Source organism: Zea mays, chromosome 3 (assembly GCF_902167145.1).
Source record: "Zea mays cultivar B73 chromosome 3, Zm-B73-REFERENCE-NAM-5.0, whole genome shotgun sequence".
Classification (NCBI taxonomy): domain Eukaryota; kingdom Viridiplantae; phylum Streptophyta; class Magnoliopsida; order Poales; family Poaceae; genus Zea; species Zea mays.
The window spans coordinates 96,546,607-96,565,863 of record NC_050098.1 but is presented as its reverse complement, the minus strand read 5'-3'; the positions used below and the strand labels follow the sequence as shown (position 1 = coordinate 96,565,863).

The 19,257-nt window shown below is 47.2% G+C and overlaps 1 protein-coding gene across 1 annotated transcript in view; it reads right to left on the bottom strand.

Annotated features, from left to right (window-relative positions):
• Positions 1–1,070: 1,070 nt before the first annotated feature.
• The window catches only part of LOC100283629 (copine family protein), a 30,356-nt gene continuing 12,169 nt past the window's right edge, over positions 1,071–19,257 (bottom strand). The window contains exons 3-12 of the mRNA NM_001156530.2: positions 18,498–18,582; positions 18,279–18,419; positions 18,091–18,204; positions 17,830–17,927; positions 17,621–17,700; positions 16,736–16,841; positions 16,526–16,653; positions 16,215–16,419; positions 1,635–1,691; positions 1,071–1,541 (exon numbers count right to left, since the gene is read on the bottom strand). Of these exons, the coding sequence (NP_001150002.2) occupies positions 1,461–1,541; positions 1,635–1,691; positions 16,215–16,419; positions 16,526–16,653; positions 16,736–16,841; positions 17,621–17,700; positions 17,830–17,927; positions 18,091–18,204; positions 18,279–18,419; positions 18,498–18,582 (1,095 nt within the window). The 3' untranslated portion in view covers positions 1,071–1,460. The remainder of the gene's footprint in view (positions 1,542–1,634; positions 1,692–16,214; positions 16,420–16,525; positions 16,654–16,735; positions 16,842–17,620; positions 17,701–17,829; positions 17,928–18,090; positions 18,205–18,278; positions 18,420–18,497; positions 18,583–19,257) is intronic.

Sequence of the window (19,257 nt, the reverse complement as noted above, 5' to 3'; positions counted from 1 at the left end):
TGTAATGACTTAACCTGATAATAAAATTAGATTTTTAAGGATCCACTGTTAGTAAGCATTTATGCAAACAAAGTCTTTGATTCTTGAATAGCCTTACCTTGGCTCCCTCAAGCCAGCATATCCTTGAGAGTCTTTTCTTTTGTCAGGTAAGACTTGTGAAAGTACACTCCGTACTCAGGGTTTTTGAACCCATGTTGTTGTAGGTGAGGAAACAACAGAGTTTTGTTATTTCTGTTCAAAGGAGGTACCCAAGGAAGAGCCCCAGCAGTGAAGTTGGTCGCGGGAGGATGTTGGCCTCCCACTTTGAAAACAATAAACTTTTGTGCGGGAGGGTGTTTTGCCTCCCTGGTCTGTAATAATACTTTATGCACTCATAATACCCTGGTACTGTAACAATAATACTCTCTCTATATTGATGAATGTAAATTAATTTATTGTAATTTGCTTCTGCTTATTCTTTCCTCCGATGTGACGTAATATTTGTGTGACGAGTGAAGCGCCCTTGGGCGAAACAATGAGGATACAGTTACCGAACTTGTCGAGTGATTATGTGCATCTACAGGGTTGTCCAAGGTCCTCTGGACAAGAACAACTGTAGGTAGGCCTAATACCTTGGGAGGTTCCGTCACAAACATTATGAACAATTGTTAGTACATTTAGTAGTGATCTAATTTCAATTATGGTTATATATCACGGAATTAATTATTTTTTCTTGTGTGTTCATATATCATGATATTCTACATATGTTTTACCATAACAACACAAGGACACTTAATTAGTACTTTCATAAAGCCAACTTTCTACTGTATCATTATTATAACCGGTTTTTATGCAAAATATCCACATCAGAAGTCATATCCATTAATATGTACTCCCTCTATTCTAATTTATAATTTATTTGACTTTTTACTCTAAGTTTGACCACCTTGTTTTATTTATACAATTTCATAATTATTATTAATTTTTACAGTGATATTGTTTAACATATAAATATACTTTAAGTACGACTTTGAATTTTTTATTTTTTGCAAAAAAAAAAGATGAATAAGACGGAATGGTACGAATTATAAACGGGAATAGAGGGAGTGTTTAGTTATTCATATTAGCAAACCACATCATCTACTAATGATTGTCTCTTTATATACAAGCTAGGTTATCCATACTAACAAGCCAAATACCATCCAGTTTACAGACAAACCATAACCATACTTCAACATTATATGTAATCGCCGCAGCGAAGTAGGGCGCCTGTCCAGTATCAGATAATGGAAGTAGCCTCACATCTATCAACGCACAATGTAGGAACAGGATACAAGCAAAGAACAAGTATCCTCCTTTTCTCTACGTCTGATTTATTAAATTAATTCACACTACATCGTTAACAGTCAAATAGAGATTTATTTTAGTGGATTCTACTCCTGGCATGTGCTTCAGTTAAACCTAGTTCCACCCAAAAATAATTAGTACAATTTTACTCTCGTGTCAATGGGCCTTCGACAGATGGGGCAATCTGTGACTTGCGGTCCACATTCTGAACATGTCTGCATGAAAATAGAAACAAAAAGGCAATTAAATCATGAAAAATGAATTGTGTACGAAGCAGAAAATATACAGTGAAGTGTTGCATGTTTGACCTGGTGGCCACAACCAAATGCCATGTCCCGGGGTTTGGAAAGGCAAACTGGGCACATCTACAGAGAGTAAGACCAAGAAATTGTAATTAGATAATGTATTAGTTAACTAATAATAAGTCGACCACGCACCTGCATTGTAACAGAAAATCAACATAGTTCTTTATTACAGCTCATTATATTAACAACATGTGGGCCCTATAATGGGTTAGATTTCAGTGGCACGTGATAAATTTATCGAAGAATAAAACACAGGAAGTACTGAGCGGACACTTATAGCAAGTAAAACAAAATATAGAATAAATCCATAGGACGAATTTACCAAGGAACCAAATCAGACTACACATAGCCACATAGGAAGAGTGGTTCACCCAACTTTGGATGGTACAACTAGCAATTGCCCTTTACATCCTAGCCCTCAAATCCATTTTCAGGGGACCCACTTGTCCAAAAACATGGACCCCGCAGGGCCCATCGCTAACCGCGCGGCCAAGGAGGAGCTGTCTAACTCGCCAGCCTCGTCGGGCAGCACGAACGGTGGCTCGCCAGTGGTCCCATGGCCGGAGCTCCACACGCGGAGATCACTGCCGACCTCAACCCCCGCATCCTGCAACCAACAGTACTCCGACCCTATTCGAGACATGCGTTCATGGTGGCTTGATACTCTGAGAGTAAGAGTTATTATGCAGCCTAAACATCTCTTGCTCATCTCCTTCCTGCGCCTCTCCCTGTACTCAGTCCATAGCAAGAGCACCGACTGTTCCTACTCATCCCTCCTCTCCTGCTCAGACGAGCAACCTTTCGTCTCAGATAGCATCTTCCACATGCAGCAGCCCCTCACCAGTATGCCATGTCCGAAGGACAGCCCCAACGGTCGGTCGCTTTGAGTGCAGGGCACAGGCAGGAGGCCGAGGTTGCCGCGACAGAGGAACACGAGCGAGCAACAGCAGCGACGAGGGCAGCAAGGCTGGCAGCGACAAAACTGGTAACAGCGAGGGCAGAAGTAGAAGCAGCGGCGGCGGATGCTGCACGTGCGGCGGTAGCAGAGCTCGAGGCTCTGTGTGGGAATAGCGCCAGCAGCTCTACTTCTGTCGATGGCAACACCGACGACGAGCTCGGGCTGGTGAGGGAGGCAACACGCGAGCAGGCGGGACAGTGGGCAGTTCATCCCAATGGTGCGCGCGGCAGCAGACCAGACAGGCGTAGATGATGCTCTAGAGGGGGCAGCCCAGACAGGTGTGAATGCCCCGACGGCGCTCTAGAGGGGGCAGACCAGACATGCGCGGACACGACGGCGGCTAGGTCGATGGAGATTGCGGGATTTACAGGTGGCTCCGCTCTCCTTCCCCGGGTCGGTACCATGATCACAGCGGGGTCCAGGGCGTTGTCAGGGACATCGGTCCCGGTGGTGGGTGGCCTACCCTCAGCAAGACTAACTACGTCGAGCGGGCAGCGGTAGGTTCGCCACATGTGGGAAGCAGTTCGGTATCATGACGTCGACTACTATGAGGATCAACGGGCACTGGATGCCCTCATTGCTGCAGTCTCGCCCGAAATGCAGTTCTCGCTTTCACAAAAACGGATTGCCAAGGACGCCTGGGACGCCATCGTTGTGGCTCGCACCGACCATGTTGGGGGAGAACCTTCATCGCCGAAGGTCTACAAGTTACTGACTTCGTCGTGAAAAGAAAGGTTCAGATAGAAGTCTTCACCTTCGTCACCAAGTCAAAGCTAACAACAGGGACGAAGCTAAGAAGATTCAAGTTCGCGAGAACGCTGAGAGAGTTGATGCCGAAGCAGGTAGCTTCGGGTGGTGAGCTGTGGGTGACGAAGCAGAGACGAAGATAAAGGTCGTGGAAGACTTGTTCTGCAAGATATGTAGATGGAAAAGTACAATATTGCCCTCATAATGTTTGTAGTAACTATGTATAGGACTTGGGAACATATTTGTAATTTCATACAAAGTTGCACCCCACGACTATTAATAGAGGAACAGTGCTATGCATAAGTTACGTTTTCGAGTCTCGAGCACTGGATCGCTCAGCCTTCAAAGATACCTTCGGGCTCTTGCTCGTGTGAAGCCGAAGGTACACTTGTAATCACTTGATATCTTGCAAGGAATGAAATGAATACAAGTATGCTCATCTAGATGAGTGATATATCTTGCTCTTCTTGATTTTACATATTATTCTCATTATCTTATTATTATATCTTTTACCTTCTCCCTTTAAGTAATCTTCGAAGAAGAGTTAGCTAAAGGGAGAAGCTTCTAATTTAATAACTTGTGTTGCCTTGTTTTCGATATCTTTTAGAAATAAAAAACAAATGACCAACATTGGCGTCCACCTCTGGTGATTTCACGACCACGACGAAGAGCATGGCAATCCATCAAGCTTGGTCATCAAACTCAAAGAAGCTTGCGCTCCTTATCACTGGGGGCTCAAGCTTTGAACCCAGCAACAAAAGGCAGAGGAAAGAATCCCAAAAAGGGTACAACATGTGGGTGTCCAAGGATCCTACATCAAAACAAAATGGTCCCACATTCCCATTACATTCTCCCAAGAGGACTTTCGTCTCCAAGATTACCCAAACATAGATGTTATTGTGATCTCATGTGTCATAAAGGGCTTTGTAGTCCACAATGTCTTGGTTGAAACAGACAGTGCAGCAGATATCATATTCGCAAAAGCCTTCAAGCAGATGCGGGAGTCACAAGATAAAATCCAAGATTCAACTTATCCTCTATGTGGCTTCGGAGGGCAGCAGGTGTTGGCCCTTGGAAAATTGGCTATGCCCATCACCTTCGGCTATATTAACAATAAAAGAACAGAAGTTGTGTTTGAGATAGTCAACATGGAGTTCCCATACAATGCAATTATTGGAAGAGGAACACTCAATATCTTCGAAGCAGTTTTGCATTCAGCTTATCTCTGCATGAAGATACAAAGAAATCAAGGAGTCATGAGTGTATGGAAGTCAAAAGGCCACAAGAAGGGCAGAAGGGACCTTATAAGATCCCAAAATCGTCTACAATATTGATGAAGCCGAAGCGCAAGCTCAAACATCACAGAAGCAAATCAAAGAAAAAAGCATCTTCGGTAGATCAACCGAAGCCAATTCTGCTCTGCGAAGATGTGGCTGATCAAAGGGTTTTCTTTGGCTCACAGCTGTCTTCGAAGCAAGAATCAGACCTCAAAAGATTCATGTTTCATAATAAGCATGTCTTTGTCTGGTTAGCAAATGACTTATGTGGGGTTGATAGAAGTATCATAGAGCATGCACTGAATGTTGATCCAAGCAGTAGACCAAGAAAGCAAAAGCTTCGTAAAATGTCTGAAGAAAAGGCCGGAGTCAAAAGGTTATTCAGTGCTGGCGTCATAAGAGAAGTTGCATATCCAGAATGTCTTGCCAACACAGTCATGATCAACAAATCAAATGGCAAGTGGAGGATGTGTATAGATTTCACATACCTAAACAAAGCATGCCTAAAGTATGAGTTCTTAGTTCCAAGGATTGATTCCCTTGTAGATGCAGCGACTACTTCGAATCTTATGAGCTTATTAGATTGCTATTCAAGATATCATAATATTTGGATGAGAAAAAAGGATTTGCCGAAAACCAGCTTCATAACCCCCAGTGGCACTTATTGCTATCTTCGGATGCCTGAGAGGCTTTTTTTTCTCGAACACGCAGGAGAACTGCGTATCATTATATTAAGAAAAGGAAGAAGGGTCCAAAAATAGACCAAACACAATACAAAGGAAAGGCATCCTATGGTGGCCACATCTTAGAATACATGAAAGCATCCATGATAGAACACCTAATAAGGCCACCACCTACACAAACCTGACGCACCATCTTTGTACTAGACAACAACTTCATCTTTGATGATATCACAAACTACCCCTACCAGATCCCTGCAAGATACCTGGAATGGAGCTGTAAGAAGAGCCAGATGTTTGGCTCCAGCGAATTTCCATAGATTCATATCTTCTTCAGTTCTTCTGATAGCTCCCTCCAAGTTGGGTTTAATTCTGTCAAAAACACATCCATTCCTGTGATTCCAGAGAGTCCACAACCTGAGGGTAATTAAAGAATTAAATCATTTCTTGGCAATCCCCTGCAGCTGTTCACTAGTTCTACTCTACCACTGCATAGTGCTCTCTTCCCCCAGTTGAGGAGCAAAACCTTGCAGATTAACTTGTCCAAGTAGCTGGAACCAAAAGTTCCTAGCAAAGACACATCCCACCAATATATGGTCTATATTTTCTTGTTCTTGGTCACACAAAGGACATTTTTTAGGGTGGCTTAAACCTCTTTTCTGTAGACGATATGCTGTCCAACACCTTCTTAAATCAGCTAGACATAGGAAGAATTTACATTTAGGTGGTGACCAAGTTTTCCAAATTAAATCCCAATGTTCGGATCGGGTCGACCCAATGAAGAAACCCTCATAGGCTGCTTTTGCTGAGTAATTTCCATCAGTAGCAAATCTGAATATATGTTTGTCCCCCATGTCTGGTTGTAGCTGGATTGTTTGAAGTGCATCCCAGAGATCTAGGAGATCAGCAAACACTCCTACTGTCAAAGCCCCTTTGATATCAGTCAACCATTTTCTATCTGTTAAGGCCACATGAACAGTCCTGCTGTTCTTAATCCTCTTTGGAACAGCTGCAACCAGTCTAGGAGCAAGATCTTCTATTTTCTTTCCATGAACCCAGCGATCTTGCCAAAATAAGGTTGAAGATCCATTCCCAATTTCAGTGACCATGACAGCGGAAAAGAAGGCCAACATCTTTTTTGAGAAATGCATAGGCAGTGAGGACCAAGGTTTATCAGGTTCCGTTTTGCCCAGCCATAGCCATCTCATTCTCAAGGCCCATCCCAATTCTTTGAGACTAGAAATACCAAGACCACCAATTTCAAGAGGTCTACAGACTCTGCCCCAAGTCACTAAACAATGTCCTCCTCTGATATCTTTCCTTCCACGCCAGAGAAAGCCTTTTCTGATCTTGTCAATAGCCTTGAGAGATCCTGGAGGTAAGTCTACTGCCATGGCTAAATAAATGAGCCTTTTCTGATCTTGTCAATAGCCTCTTCTCCTAGCCCTTGTCATTAGATCGGCTTTCCACCCAGATAATTGGTCAGTCACTCTGTCAATTAAGGGTTGCACCTGATTTCTGGACAGTTTTTTTAACGACAAAGGCAAGCCGAGGTATTTACAGGGGAAAGATGAGAGCTCACATGGAAGCTGATCTTGTAGGGTTATCAAATCCTCCTCACCACATTGTATGGGATAAACACTACTCTTCTGAATATTAGTTTTCAAACCTGATGCTTCTCCAAATAGCTTTAAGATATTGATCACGGTATGGATTTCACTCTCCCTTGGATGAAAAAATAGAACCGCGTCATCAGCATATAGGGAAATCCTGTGTTGTAGGGGCCTGGAGGAGAGAGGTTGCGATGCCTGAAGGGCTCAAAAATGCTGGTGGAAGCTTCAGTAGAATGACATCCAATGTGTTAAGCACACAGGTATGCAGAAATGTTTTAACCTATGTTGATGACATTATTGTCAGAAGCACGAAGCAGCAAAGCCATATCTCAGATCTTTAAGAGACCTTCGCCAACTTCTGAAGCGTGGGCCTGAAGTTCAACCCTAGAAAATGTGTATTCGAAGTGAAAAAAGGCAAATTTCTCGGTTGCCTTGTATCAACAAAAGGGATTGAAGCAAATCCACACAAGATAGAGGCCATACTTCAGATGGTTCCACCGAATTCGAGGAAGGGAGCTCAAAGGTTAGCAGGAAGGCTTGCTTCCTTGAACAAATTTATTTCAAGATCTGCAGAGCTAAGCTTGCCTTTCTTCAAAGTGTTAAAATCAGCAAAGGTATTCCAATAGGAACCAGCTCAACAGCAAGCCTTCGAAGAGCTGAAACAGTATCTGATCCAGCTGACAACCCTCTCCCCACCATCGCCAGGGGCTCATCTGTTGCTCTATGTATCATCTTCACAGTCCAATGTAGGTGTTGCTCTAGTTCAGAAGGTGGAAGGAACAAAAAAACAAGTGCTTGTGTACTTCATCTCTGAAGTACTAGGCCCATCCAAAAGGGCTAGCTTGTGGACCTGCTCACCAAGCCCCTTGGGAGGATCAAGTTACTTGACTTTGCTCCAGGTCCGAGATGGCTCAACTGGCCCACAAGACGACGCACAAGACTTAGGTGGAGAATGATAGAATAAGTTTTGTGGCCATTGTGGAGAACACATCTATGTGTTACGGTCCAGGCTTTAGAGGATAGCATCTCTGCAGTTAGAGGACAGCCTTGTTGCAGTTTTGACTGATTTAGAGGACAACATCTCTACATGTTTAACATCTCTAGGAGCATCTCGATATATGCTTGACAGCTTCTTGGGCTATAAATATGTAACACAACCCTTAGATAGGTATGACATTGTGTAGTGTGTGAAAAATAAACAAAGAAAAAATGCCCCAACTCGCAGTGTCATCCTCTCGATGAAAGTAAGTCTCGTGACTTACAGCCTCACAGCGACGCACTATGGCTCCGCCTCCCCTAATCCGTCGGCACAGCGCACACATCGTGGCCAGGACTGATGGAATAAATCTTGAGCATCTTTGTGGAGGACAACAGTCCTTGTGGTCTTTGGTGCAGTGTAGGGCAGCAACATCTCAGTTTTTGACTAGAGGACAGTAGCATCTCAGTCCTTGTAAAGGACAGCAGTATCTCAGTCCTTTGTAGGACAGCTCCATGTGATGGAATAAGTCATATGGTCTTCATGTGGAGGACAGCATCTCTGCTACAACATGTGGAGGACAGCATCTCTGCTACAGCATCTCTGCTATAGGCAGGCAGCACAGCAGTAGCAGTCTTTTGACTGCTGTACTGTGGCAACAGCAGGCAGCACAGCAGCAGTGCAGCCTTTTGACTGCACTTTAGCATCTAGAGGACAGCACATGTGTGTTGTAGTGTGTAATATAGTATATAGTGCAGTGTAGTACAGCCGCTAGGGCTATAAATATGTATCCTCAATCCTTCTAAGGGTATGGCATTGTGTAGTGTTTAAGAAAATAAACAGAAAATCGTCTCAACTCATAGTGTCATTCTCTCGATGTGGGTAACAGTCTTGTTGCTTACAATTGGTATCAGAGCGAGGTTATCCTGCAGCCTAAACATCTCTTGCTCCTCTCCTTCCCGCACCTCTCCTCATACTCAGTCGACTGCAGGAGCTCCAACTGTTCCTTGCTCTCCTGCTCGGACGAGCAGCCTTTCCTCTGAGACAACCTCTTCCACACGCAGCGACCCCTCGCTAGCACACCATGTCTCTACGTTCGACCACTTCGAGTGCGCCGCGCCAGCAAGAGGCCGAGGTCGCCGCGGCACAAGAACGCGAGCGAGCAGCAGCGGCGGCTGCAGCGATAGTGGCGAGGGCAGCACGACTAGCGGCGGCGGAACTAGCAGCAGCAAGAGCGGAAGTAGAAGCAGCAGAGACGGCGGAGGCTGCCCGTGCGGCGGCGGCAAAGCTCGAGGCTCTACGCGGCAGTAGCGCCGGCAGCTCTGTTTCCGGCAACGACAGCACCAATAACGAGCTCAGGCTAGCAAGGAAGGCAGCGCAAGAGCAGGCGGCACAATGGGCGGCCATGCACCCCCATGGGGGCGCGGGCGGCGGCAACCCAGATAGACGCAGACGCGCTGACGACGCTCCGGGCAAAAACCTAAGCGGCGGCAGCCCAGACAGGCGTGGACGCGGTGGCGGTGCTCCTGGCGGCGGCGACTGGGTCAACGGAGATCATGGCCTCTACAGGCGGCGTGGCTCTCCCTCCCTGTATCGGTACCATGGTCACCGTGGGGTCCAGACCATTGTCAGGGACATCGGTCCCGGCGGTGGGTGCCCTACCCTCACCAAGACCAACTACGTGGAGTGGGCCGCGGTGATGAGGGTACAGCTCCAGGTTCGCCACATGTGGGAAGCAGTTCAGTATGGCGACGTCGACTACTACGCTAGATGCCCTCATTGTTGCAGTCCCGCCCGAGATGCAGTTTTCGCTTTCCCAGAAGCGTACTGCCAAGGAAGCCTGGAACGCCATCGCTGCGATCCGCATCGGCAGCGACCGTGCCCGCAAGACCACACTGTAGGCACTTCGCAAGGAGTGAGAGAACCTGGCCTTCAAGCCAGGTGAGGATGTTGATGACTTTGCTCTTCGCCTCAACACTCTGTTGCAGAAGATGGTGCAATTCGGCGAAGACACCTACGATGAGGAGAGAGCCGTTGAGAAGCTCTTCCGTTGCATCCCCAAGAAGTATAAGCAGATCGCTCGCTTAATCGAGTCTTTGCTAGACCACTCCACGATGATGATCGAAGAAGCGATTGGTCGTCTCAAGGTCATCAACGGCGACGAACCACAGGCCTTCTCTGGCCTATCACCATCGACGGGAAGCTACATCTCACTTGGGAGCAGTGGGAGGCCTGCCAGGGTGCCAAGAAGAAGGGGGAGTCCTCGACACAGAGCCGCAAACGTGGCAAGCCGCGCAAGGCGCGCGGAGGCGCCCAGGCCGGGGCGCGAGGACAAGCTGAGGGTGGTGCCCGCAGAGGTGCAAAAGGCGACGTCGTCGGCAACAAGAAGCCGACACGAGATGACGGCTATCACAACTGTGGCAAGCTTGGCCACTGGGCCAGGGAATGTCGGCAGCCACGACACGGCCAGGCCAACGTCGCACAGGCGGAGGACGAAGCTCTGCTCCTAGCAGACGCAAGCATCAAGCTACCTCCAGCGGAACCGGCCGCAGCGGCACTCGTCCACCTTGATGAGTCGAAAGCACGCACTTTCCTCGGCGACAGCTGCAGCAACGACATGATCCAAGGATGGTGCCTCGACACCGGCACCACTCATCACATGACCGGCCGACGGGAGTTCTTCATCGAGCTCGACTCTAGCGTCCGAGGCTCTGTCAAGTTTGGGGACGCCTCCAGCATAGAGATCAAGGGCGCCGGCTCATTCGTATTCACCGTCGCGTCTGGTGAGCACAGGCTACTCACCGGAGTCTACTACATCCCTTCGTTGAGGAACTCTATCATTAGCTTGGGATAGCTGGATGACAACGGTTCGCGCATGGAGGTCGAGCACGGAGTCATGAGGATCTAGGACCCCTCTCGTTGCCTTCTCGCCAAGGTACGCAGGAGTCCAAATCAACTTTACATCCTCAACGTGAAGGTGGCACAACCTTGTTGTCTTGCTGCTCGTCGGGACGACTGGGCATGGCAGTGGCACGAGCGCTTCGGGCATCTTAACTTCGAGGCCCTGAAGCGGCTCAGTGCCAAGGAGATGGTACAAGGTCTGTCGTGCCTTGACCATGTGGAGCAATTCTGCGATGTCTGCGTGTTGACAAAGCAGAGACAACTCACCTTTCCCAGCAGTCGAGCTTCTGAGCCAAGGAGAGGCTCGAGCTCGTGCATGGGGACTTGTGTGGCCCGGTGACACCAGCCACACCAGGAGGACGACACTACTTCTTGCTTCTCGTCGACGACCTCTCCCGCTACATGTGGGTGATGGTCCTTGGCAGCAAGGGAGAGGTTGCGAACGCCATCAAGCGTGTGCAGGTCGCTGCAGAGGCGGAGTGCGGCCGAGGCTACGCGTGCTGCGCACCGACAACAGCGGTGAATTCACCGTGGCTGAGTTCGCGTCGTACTGCGCGGAAGAGGGCGTTCAACGCCACTACTCCAACGCCGTATAGCCCGCAACAGAACGGCGTCGTCGAGCGGCGCAACCAGACGGTTGTGGGGATGGCTCGGGCTCTCCTCAAGCAGAGGGGAATGTCGGCTGTCTTCTGGGGAGAGGCGATGGTGACAACGGTCTACATCCTCAACCGCTCGCCCACCAAGGCACTCAACAGGATAACACCGTATGAGGCTTGGCATAGGCGCAAGCCGGCGGTCTCTCACCTACGGGTCTTCGGCTGCCTCGCGTTCACCAAGGAGCTTGGCCACATCGGCAAGCTCGACGACAGGAGCACCCCAGGGGTGTTCATTGGCTACATGGAGGGCTCGAAGGCCTACCGCATCCTTGATCCAGGAACACTGCGTGTGCGCACGGCGTGCGACGTAGTGTTCGACAAAGGGCGAGGATGAGCCTGGGACAAGGCGGTGGACGACGGCACGACTCCGACGTACGACAACTTCACCATCGAGTACGTCCACTTTGAGGGAGCCGGGGGAGTAGGCAACTCTTCTCCGAGTAGGCCTACCCCATTCCCCAAGTCTCCACCGACTCCAGCGCCACGCTCTCCAGCTCCAGCGAGCTCTTCGCCACCACGCAATCCAGCCACGACTCCGGCTACAATGAGCTCTTCGTCACCACGTACTCTAACACCGACGGTACCCTCTCCGGGAACGTCCTCTCCGACGCCAGCTCGTGTCAAGCATTACCCGGTGGAGCTCGTGGCCCCACTCTCCCACGACGAGGAGAGCGTAGACACGTGCTACGACAGCGAGCCGTTGCGGTATCGAAAGGTGGAGGACCTTCTCATCGACCCATCGGTCCCGGGCCTGGCGTCTCGCATTCTGGCGAGAGAGTTACATCTTGCATGCGACGATGGCGAGCCTCGGTCTTTCGCGGAGGTCAAGAAACAAGCGGCTTGGCGTGCTGCGATGCAGTCGGAGATGGACGCGGTTGAGACGAACTGCACCTGGGAGCTCACTAATCTCCCTCCTAGTCATTGCGTGATCACCCTTAAGTGGGTGTTCAAACTAGAGGGATGAAGCCGGTGCCATCGTCAAGCACAAGGCTCGCTTGGTGGCACGCGGTTTCTTGCAGCAGGAGGAGATCGATTTCGACGATGCTTTCGCCCCCGTGGCACGGATAGAATCTGTGCAACTCCTCCTTGCGCTGGCAGCCCAGGAGGGCTGGCACATTCATCACATGGACGTCAAGTCGGCGTTTCTTAACGGCGACTTAAAGGAGAAGATCTACGTACACCAGCCGCAAGGTTTTACGATCCCTGGCAAAGAGGACAAGGTGTTGCGCCTGTGCAAGGCCTTCTACAGCTTGCGACAGGCACCGAGGGCGTGGAATGCCAAGCTAGATTCCACGCTCAAGAGGATGGGCTTCATGCCAAGCCCGCACGAGGCGGCCATCTATCGGCGGGGCAATGGAGAAAATGCCCTGTTGGTGGGTGTCTACGTCGACGATTTGGTGATCATTGGTGCCAAGGATGCAGAGGTGGCGACGTTTAAGGAAGAGATGAAGGCCACCTTCCAGATGAGTGACCTGGGGCATCTCTCCTACCTGGGGATTGAGGTGCACCAGAGTGACTCTGGGATCACACCTCGCCAGACGGCCTATGCTAAGCGCATTGTTGAGCTGGCTGGGCTCACTAATTGCAACCCAGCTCTCACTTCGATGGAGGAGATGCTGAAGCTGAGCTGCGACAGCACGACGGAGGAGGTGGACGCTACTCAGTACCGACGTCTTGTTGGGAGCCTTCGCTACCTCATCCACACACGATCGGATCTGGCATTACGTTAGTCGGTTCCTACAGCGACCGTCGACAGAGCACGAGTAGGCTATGAAGAGGATCGTCTGCTATGTTGCGGGGACTCTCGACCACGGTCTCTACTACCCGAGGTGCCCTGAGGAGGCATACCTTGTCGGGTACAGCGACAGCGACCACACTGGCGACATCGACACCAGCAAAAGCACAAGCAGAATCCTCTTCTTCCTCGGCAAATGCCCCATCAGCTGGCAGTTGGTCAAACAGCAGGTGGTGGCCATGTCCAGGTGGTGGTCATGTCCAGCTGTGAGGCTGAGTACATAGCGGCCTCCACCGCTTCGACTCAAGCACTCTGGCTGGCTAGACTGCTCGGTGATCTCCTCGGGAGAGACACGGCAGCGGTGGAACTCAGGGTGGACAGACAGTCTGCATTGGCGTTGGCCAAGAACTCCGTGTTCCATGAACGGAGCAAGCACATCCAGGTGAGGTACCACTTCATTTGTGACTGTTTGGCAGAAGGAAGCATCAAGGAGCGCTACATCAACACCAAGGATCAGCTTTCAGACCTGCTCACCAAGCCCCTTGGGAGGATCAAGTTCCTTGAGCTTTGTTCCAGGTCCGGGATAGCTAAACTTTCCCACAAGATGACGCACAAGACTTAGGGGGAGAATGATGGAATAAGTCATGTGGTCTTCGTGTGGAGGACAACATCTCTGCTACAGCATGTGGAGGACAACATCTCTGCTATAGGCAGGCAGCACAGAAGCAGTCTTTTGACTGTTGTAGTGTGGCAGCAGCAGGCAGCACAACAGTCTTTTTGACTGCTGTAGTGTGGCAGCAACAGGCAACACAGCAGCAGTGCAGTCTTTTGACTGCACTTTAGCATCTAGAGGACAGCACCTGTGTGCTGCAGTGTGTAGTGTAGTATGTAGTGCAGTGTAGCACAGCCCCTAAGGCTATAAATATGTGTCCCCAACCCTTGTAAGGGCATGGCATTGTGTAGTGTTTGAGAAAATAAACAGAAAATCGTCCCAACTCATAGTGTCATCCTCTCGATGAGAGTAAGAGTCTCGTTGCTTACACCTTGCTGCAGTGTTTTGACTAGTGGACAACATTTTTGTGTAGTATTTTAGTGCAGGACAGCATATTCGCATCTCTAGGAAGCATATGTTGCAGCCCCTCGGGCTATAAATTGTAACCCAAAACGCTTATAAGGTATGACATTTTGAGTAGTATATGAGAAATAAACAAAAAATTGCTCCAACTCATAGTGCCATCCTATCGATGAGAGTAAGAGTCCCGTTGCTTACAAGGACATGGGGGAGCACCCAGGACTGTGCTTGCAAAGTCCTCATGAACCGCCTCAGACTCCCAGACGAAGGTGACGATAACAACTGTTTCCTACGCTACGTCAACATCTTCCAGGGGGCGCTCCATTTCTCTAACCCAGCGGTCCAAGAGCCTCGACTACCCGCGCTCGAAGGTCTCTCCATCCCTGGCCACCAGAGTATCGATGACATCACCCGCTGACGACGAGGTGGCGTCACTCGAGCCCGAGGTAGTTGAACCGCTCACCGGGGCTAACTCAACCGGTGGTGGCAGCGCGGCGAAACCAGCCTGGCTAACATAAATAGCAGGTTCCATGGCGTATCGAGGGCGGCGGCAGCCGACGGTCTTGCTCGTCGCTAGTACGGTGGTTGGGTGCAGCGGTTGCCTGCGGCAGAGCAGAGGCGGCGACAGCGGTAGAAAAAGCGGAAACGAAAGGGCATGAGGTCATAGTAAAGGTCGCGAGAGCAGGAGTAAAAACTCTACCCCCCATGTCACGCCTTATATAGCCACCGCGAAAATCCCACGATAATGGACACTTTCTCCCCCCCCCCCTCCAAAGCAGCTCAATTGATGATCGAGGGCAGCGTTTGTATCCTTCTTGCAAGACTTCGGGATCGGCTCATCAAGTTGAGCCTCCCCTTGGGGGCTACTGTTGGGACGAAGGCCAAACCAGACCTCGATCATGTTCGGTACTGACCCTGTCTACATGCATAGGGCACCAACACAATGCAAACAAGTCCTTGGAACGAAGACTCGTGTCACGCATGCGAAGGCTCCCTTCGCATGGTGCGGAGGGTCCGCAGAACCCAGTTGGGTTCCGCGGGCAACGGGGGCTCCATCCACAACAGAGGCTCCCGGTCGAAGGCCTCTATGACTTCGCTCTCCACCATCCTCGATCTAAGACGACGATCCGGACCAAGGCACACCAGACAAACCGAAGGCAGTCATTCCCCCTTGGCGTTACACTAGAAGACGCGGAAACACTGAAGGCCGGAGTCAAAGGACTACATGACTAACAGGGACACAATGGGCCCACCACCAGTAAAGTGGACCTGCATGTAGTAGGTAACCAAGGACACTGTTACCGAGTGTCCTTGGTGTAACTAGGTCCAGACGGACACTGTTTCGTAATTACCCAATGTACATTATATCCCGGGAATGTAGTAGGTAACCAAGGACACACATGTATGTTAGGCCATAGCCTCTTGGTTACCCTATAAATACCCCCGTCGTTTTGTGGACGAGACATGTTTGACAAGACATTCGAGCCATCCAACTTCCCGTTTTGTTGTGCATTGTTGCTCTCACTTGCTACCGAGTGTTTGGGCCCAAATGTCAGGACCCAACAAGAGGCATCTTGCTTCGACGTTGGTAGGCATAACTTTTAACTTTTCTATCAAAGAGAAGTTGATGCGACTATTTTTATTTGACTTTAAATAGTCAGAGCCGACCAGGCCAATTTTAAAAGTCAACCAAACCGTCTTTGCTAGTATTTCTACACGTAGGGTAAACCCAGCTAGGCTAGTTCCTTATAGCGGCCAGGCCGACTACCTGGCTTGGTTGGCTTCTAAAGTCCGTGTCAGGCTAACTTTCTTGGTGAAGGTCCAAATCAACCAATTTTAAATCCTATTGATGCTAAGGCAAATTTAAATATTCTGGAACAACTTTCTCACATCTTACAAAAAAATCGATATTTTTCCCTTTTCGTGATTTAACAAACTATCCTACTAGGTTGAAGGAATTTATTGTACCTGGGGTTCTAAAACTCTACTTTCGGCAGCTGATGGGGATGTAACTGATGCTGTGATAGTTGAATTTACAGCTGGCTCCTCCCTTGGATGTGAAGGCACACTTCGATAACTATTTGCCCGAGATGGTTCTGCTCTTGAAACTGTGCTATAACTTGCAAAAGGAGGAGGAAGTGGAATCCGCTCAGGTGACTCTCCAATTCGACGTCTGATTAGAGAAAAAACAAAGATAAAAGAGTGAATAAGCCCACAATAACTGGGAAACAAATATGAAATATGTGAATGTAAATGGCCTTCCTCATGTTTCTCCATACCCTAAAATTCCAAGCTCTAATGTTGCCTTGTATTGCAATGGAATTTCCATTAGTGCTGAAAGGGCGAACTCTGTCTCCTTTTTGCTTTGACTTATCTTTTTTGACATGATCGCAGTGAAGTTGACAAACTATGAGAGCAAGTGTTGAAAATACTATTACTTATTTTGGTTAACAATCCAAAAATAATAATCATGTACTTCTGGGACATACCTGGAAATTGTCAAAAGACCTAGCTGGTATATTGTCATCAAATTCCTTCATCATATCCCATGGACCATCTCCAACTCCAACAAGAATTATAGACAATGGGAATTGGCTATAAAAAAAGAAACAAACAAAATTCGAGGCCTTGATGCAATGTAAACGCGACCAGTGTTGTTGAAATACAGTATGAAAAAATGGGTCATGTTCTCGGAGACATTAATAAGGTCTAAAAATGTCTTGCTGAAAACTTATAAACCATGGAATCAACTATAAAACCACCTTTTTCTCGAATACGCAGGAGAGATGCACATCATTGTACTAAGGAGAAAAAGGTCCAAGATAGACCAACAAAGATACATGACCTTCTCATAGCATTGTGACTGCACTATTAACTTGTATAGCTTTACAACAACAAATCATTTTAGTGGCAATCATGTTGGGATAGCTAGAGATGAATCCCAATAATCTAGTCAACTTCCATCTATTTTCAACATCTTATTACTCCATTAGTAACTCCAAGAAATGCTGAGTAACACAAATGAATCTGACTAAATCCTGAGAACAATTATTATTGTCGTTTCAGAGTCGGTAATTGACTAACAAAACAAAGAAATCTCATTAAAAAACCCAGAGCCTCTTAGCATCATAATCTGTAGTCATACTGTCAGTCAGAAATAGATGCTCCAAAACTCAGAAATCCCAATTATATGTTGATTAGATTATAACCAGTTTCATGTAAACATGTGTGTTGTGTAATATTCTAGCATTTGGCAAAAAAAAAGGACAGCACTGCCTTATAAATTCATGCCTTCTGTTGTCAAACACTATTGAAACATAAAACCAAAGTACATATTCATTGTTAAATAACATAAATCATTATTTCATTATTACCTTGCTTGTACAATAGCATCAACTGTCATTTGCTCCTGGGTGCTTAACTGACCAAATTCAGTATCTACACTTCTTGTGACCTGTACAATGATAGCTTCAGACAAAGCCATAATAATAGACAAATACGTTTCATTTTTTTCCTCGTTAACAATAAGCAATAATCTGAAACAGAAATATCAGTAAAAAAGGAGGAATGGACCAGGGCATACCTGCCCGTCAGCAATAATTACTAAAACATGGTATTGGCCACCACTTTGCTCCACAATGGTTGTGGCCATGTCAATTATTGGGGCGAATGACGTAGGACCTTGATTAATGCCAAAAAATTACATGTTGGAGAGTTTGTATTAGTTACTACAAATAAAGGTGGTGAGGGTCCTATGCTACTACACACAACTGTTCCCAGATTCCAATTATATCCATGAATTTAACTGGTCACTACATATTTCCAAATTAAAAAAAAATCATACCCGAAAGGCGAAGATGAGGTACAATCTCTCTGTATCGAGCTAAAGCTTCTTGAAAACCATTGCATGGTCTTTCATCAGGATAGAAGGCAAATACATCTTGGTCATGAGTAGATGCTACATTATTGAAACTGAAAACTATTAGACATGTATAAATTCACCTTATACTGATAAAAGTAGCAGGCCATTACCGTCTCCAAAACCAAAGCAAGGAATTAAATTATCCTCATCAAAAGCAGATAAGGTTTTCCCAATGATGGATATTGCCTGTTCATAAGGATTTGGGTTGTCACTGATATTATGCAGGCTCATACCATTGAAGCAATTCTTTCCTGTAAATAAAGATAGCCAGGAATCAAGATTCAAGAACAAATGTTTTCTTTCTTTGCAGAAAAGGGCAGACAAACTACCTGTCCATTCATTACTCTTTGTGAAATCAATTCCTATGATCAAATTAGAAGACTCAAGACCAGCCTGTGCTAATGCTTCAATAACCTGCATTTTTAGCACAACATGTTAGGACTTAATGACCTTGTTTTTCACACATCAAATATGGGCTTGTGTATACATGTGGTAAGTGGTTGACAGATTAGAACACATGAGCATGGACTAGGACATTTACATAACACTCTACAAGTCATAAATAAGCTATGTTTTATGCATCCATTGGTCAACACAGCACCGAATACAAATTGTTGTAGTATATTCAAACATATTAACGTTATACAAGTATGAACTACTACTCAACACCAATCTACTCATATTATTTTCCAAATATTCAAAATAAACACTTAAAAGTAATTTGTGATAAAGTTCACAATGGATGGATGTGGGCACCCTAGAAATTAGATATTTGTGACTAGAGGGACAAGTATTAAACTATCACCACCAAGTCTTTCTCACTTGTTGACACCCAAAATTGTTAAAAAGGGCCGATCACAAGCTTTCCAGCAGAAACCGACTTAGCTGGCTTTGGTAACCTTGTCAAAATGCATAATGGACTTTTAAGGCAAGCTCTTAAGAAATGGAGTAAAAATTAATCTAATCTTAATGGTCTAATTAAGGACTTTAACTCTGCCCTAGAAACTCTAGATGCTTTGGAAGAAGTGATAGATATATATAGCAAGTGTATATTAGGCAAGTTCATATTAGGCAAGTCCACAATCAGTG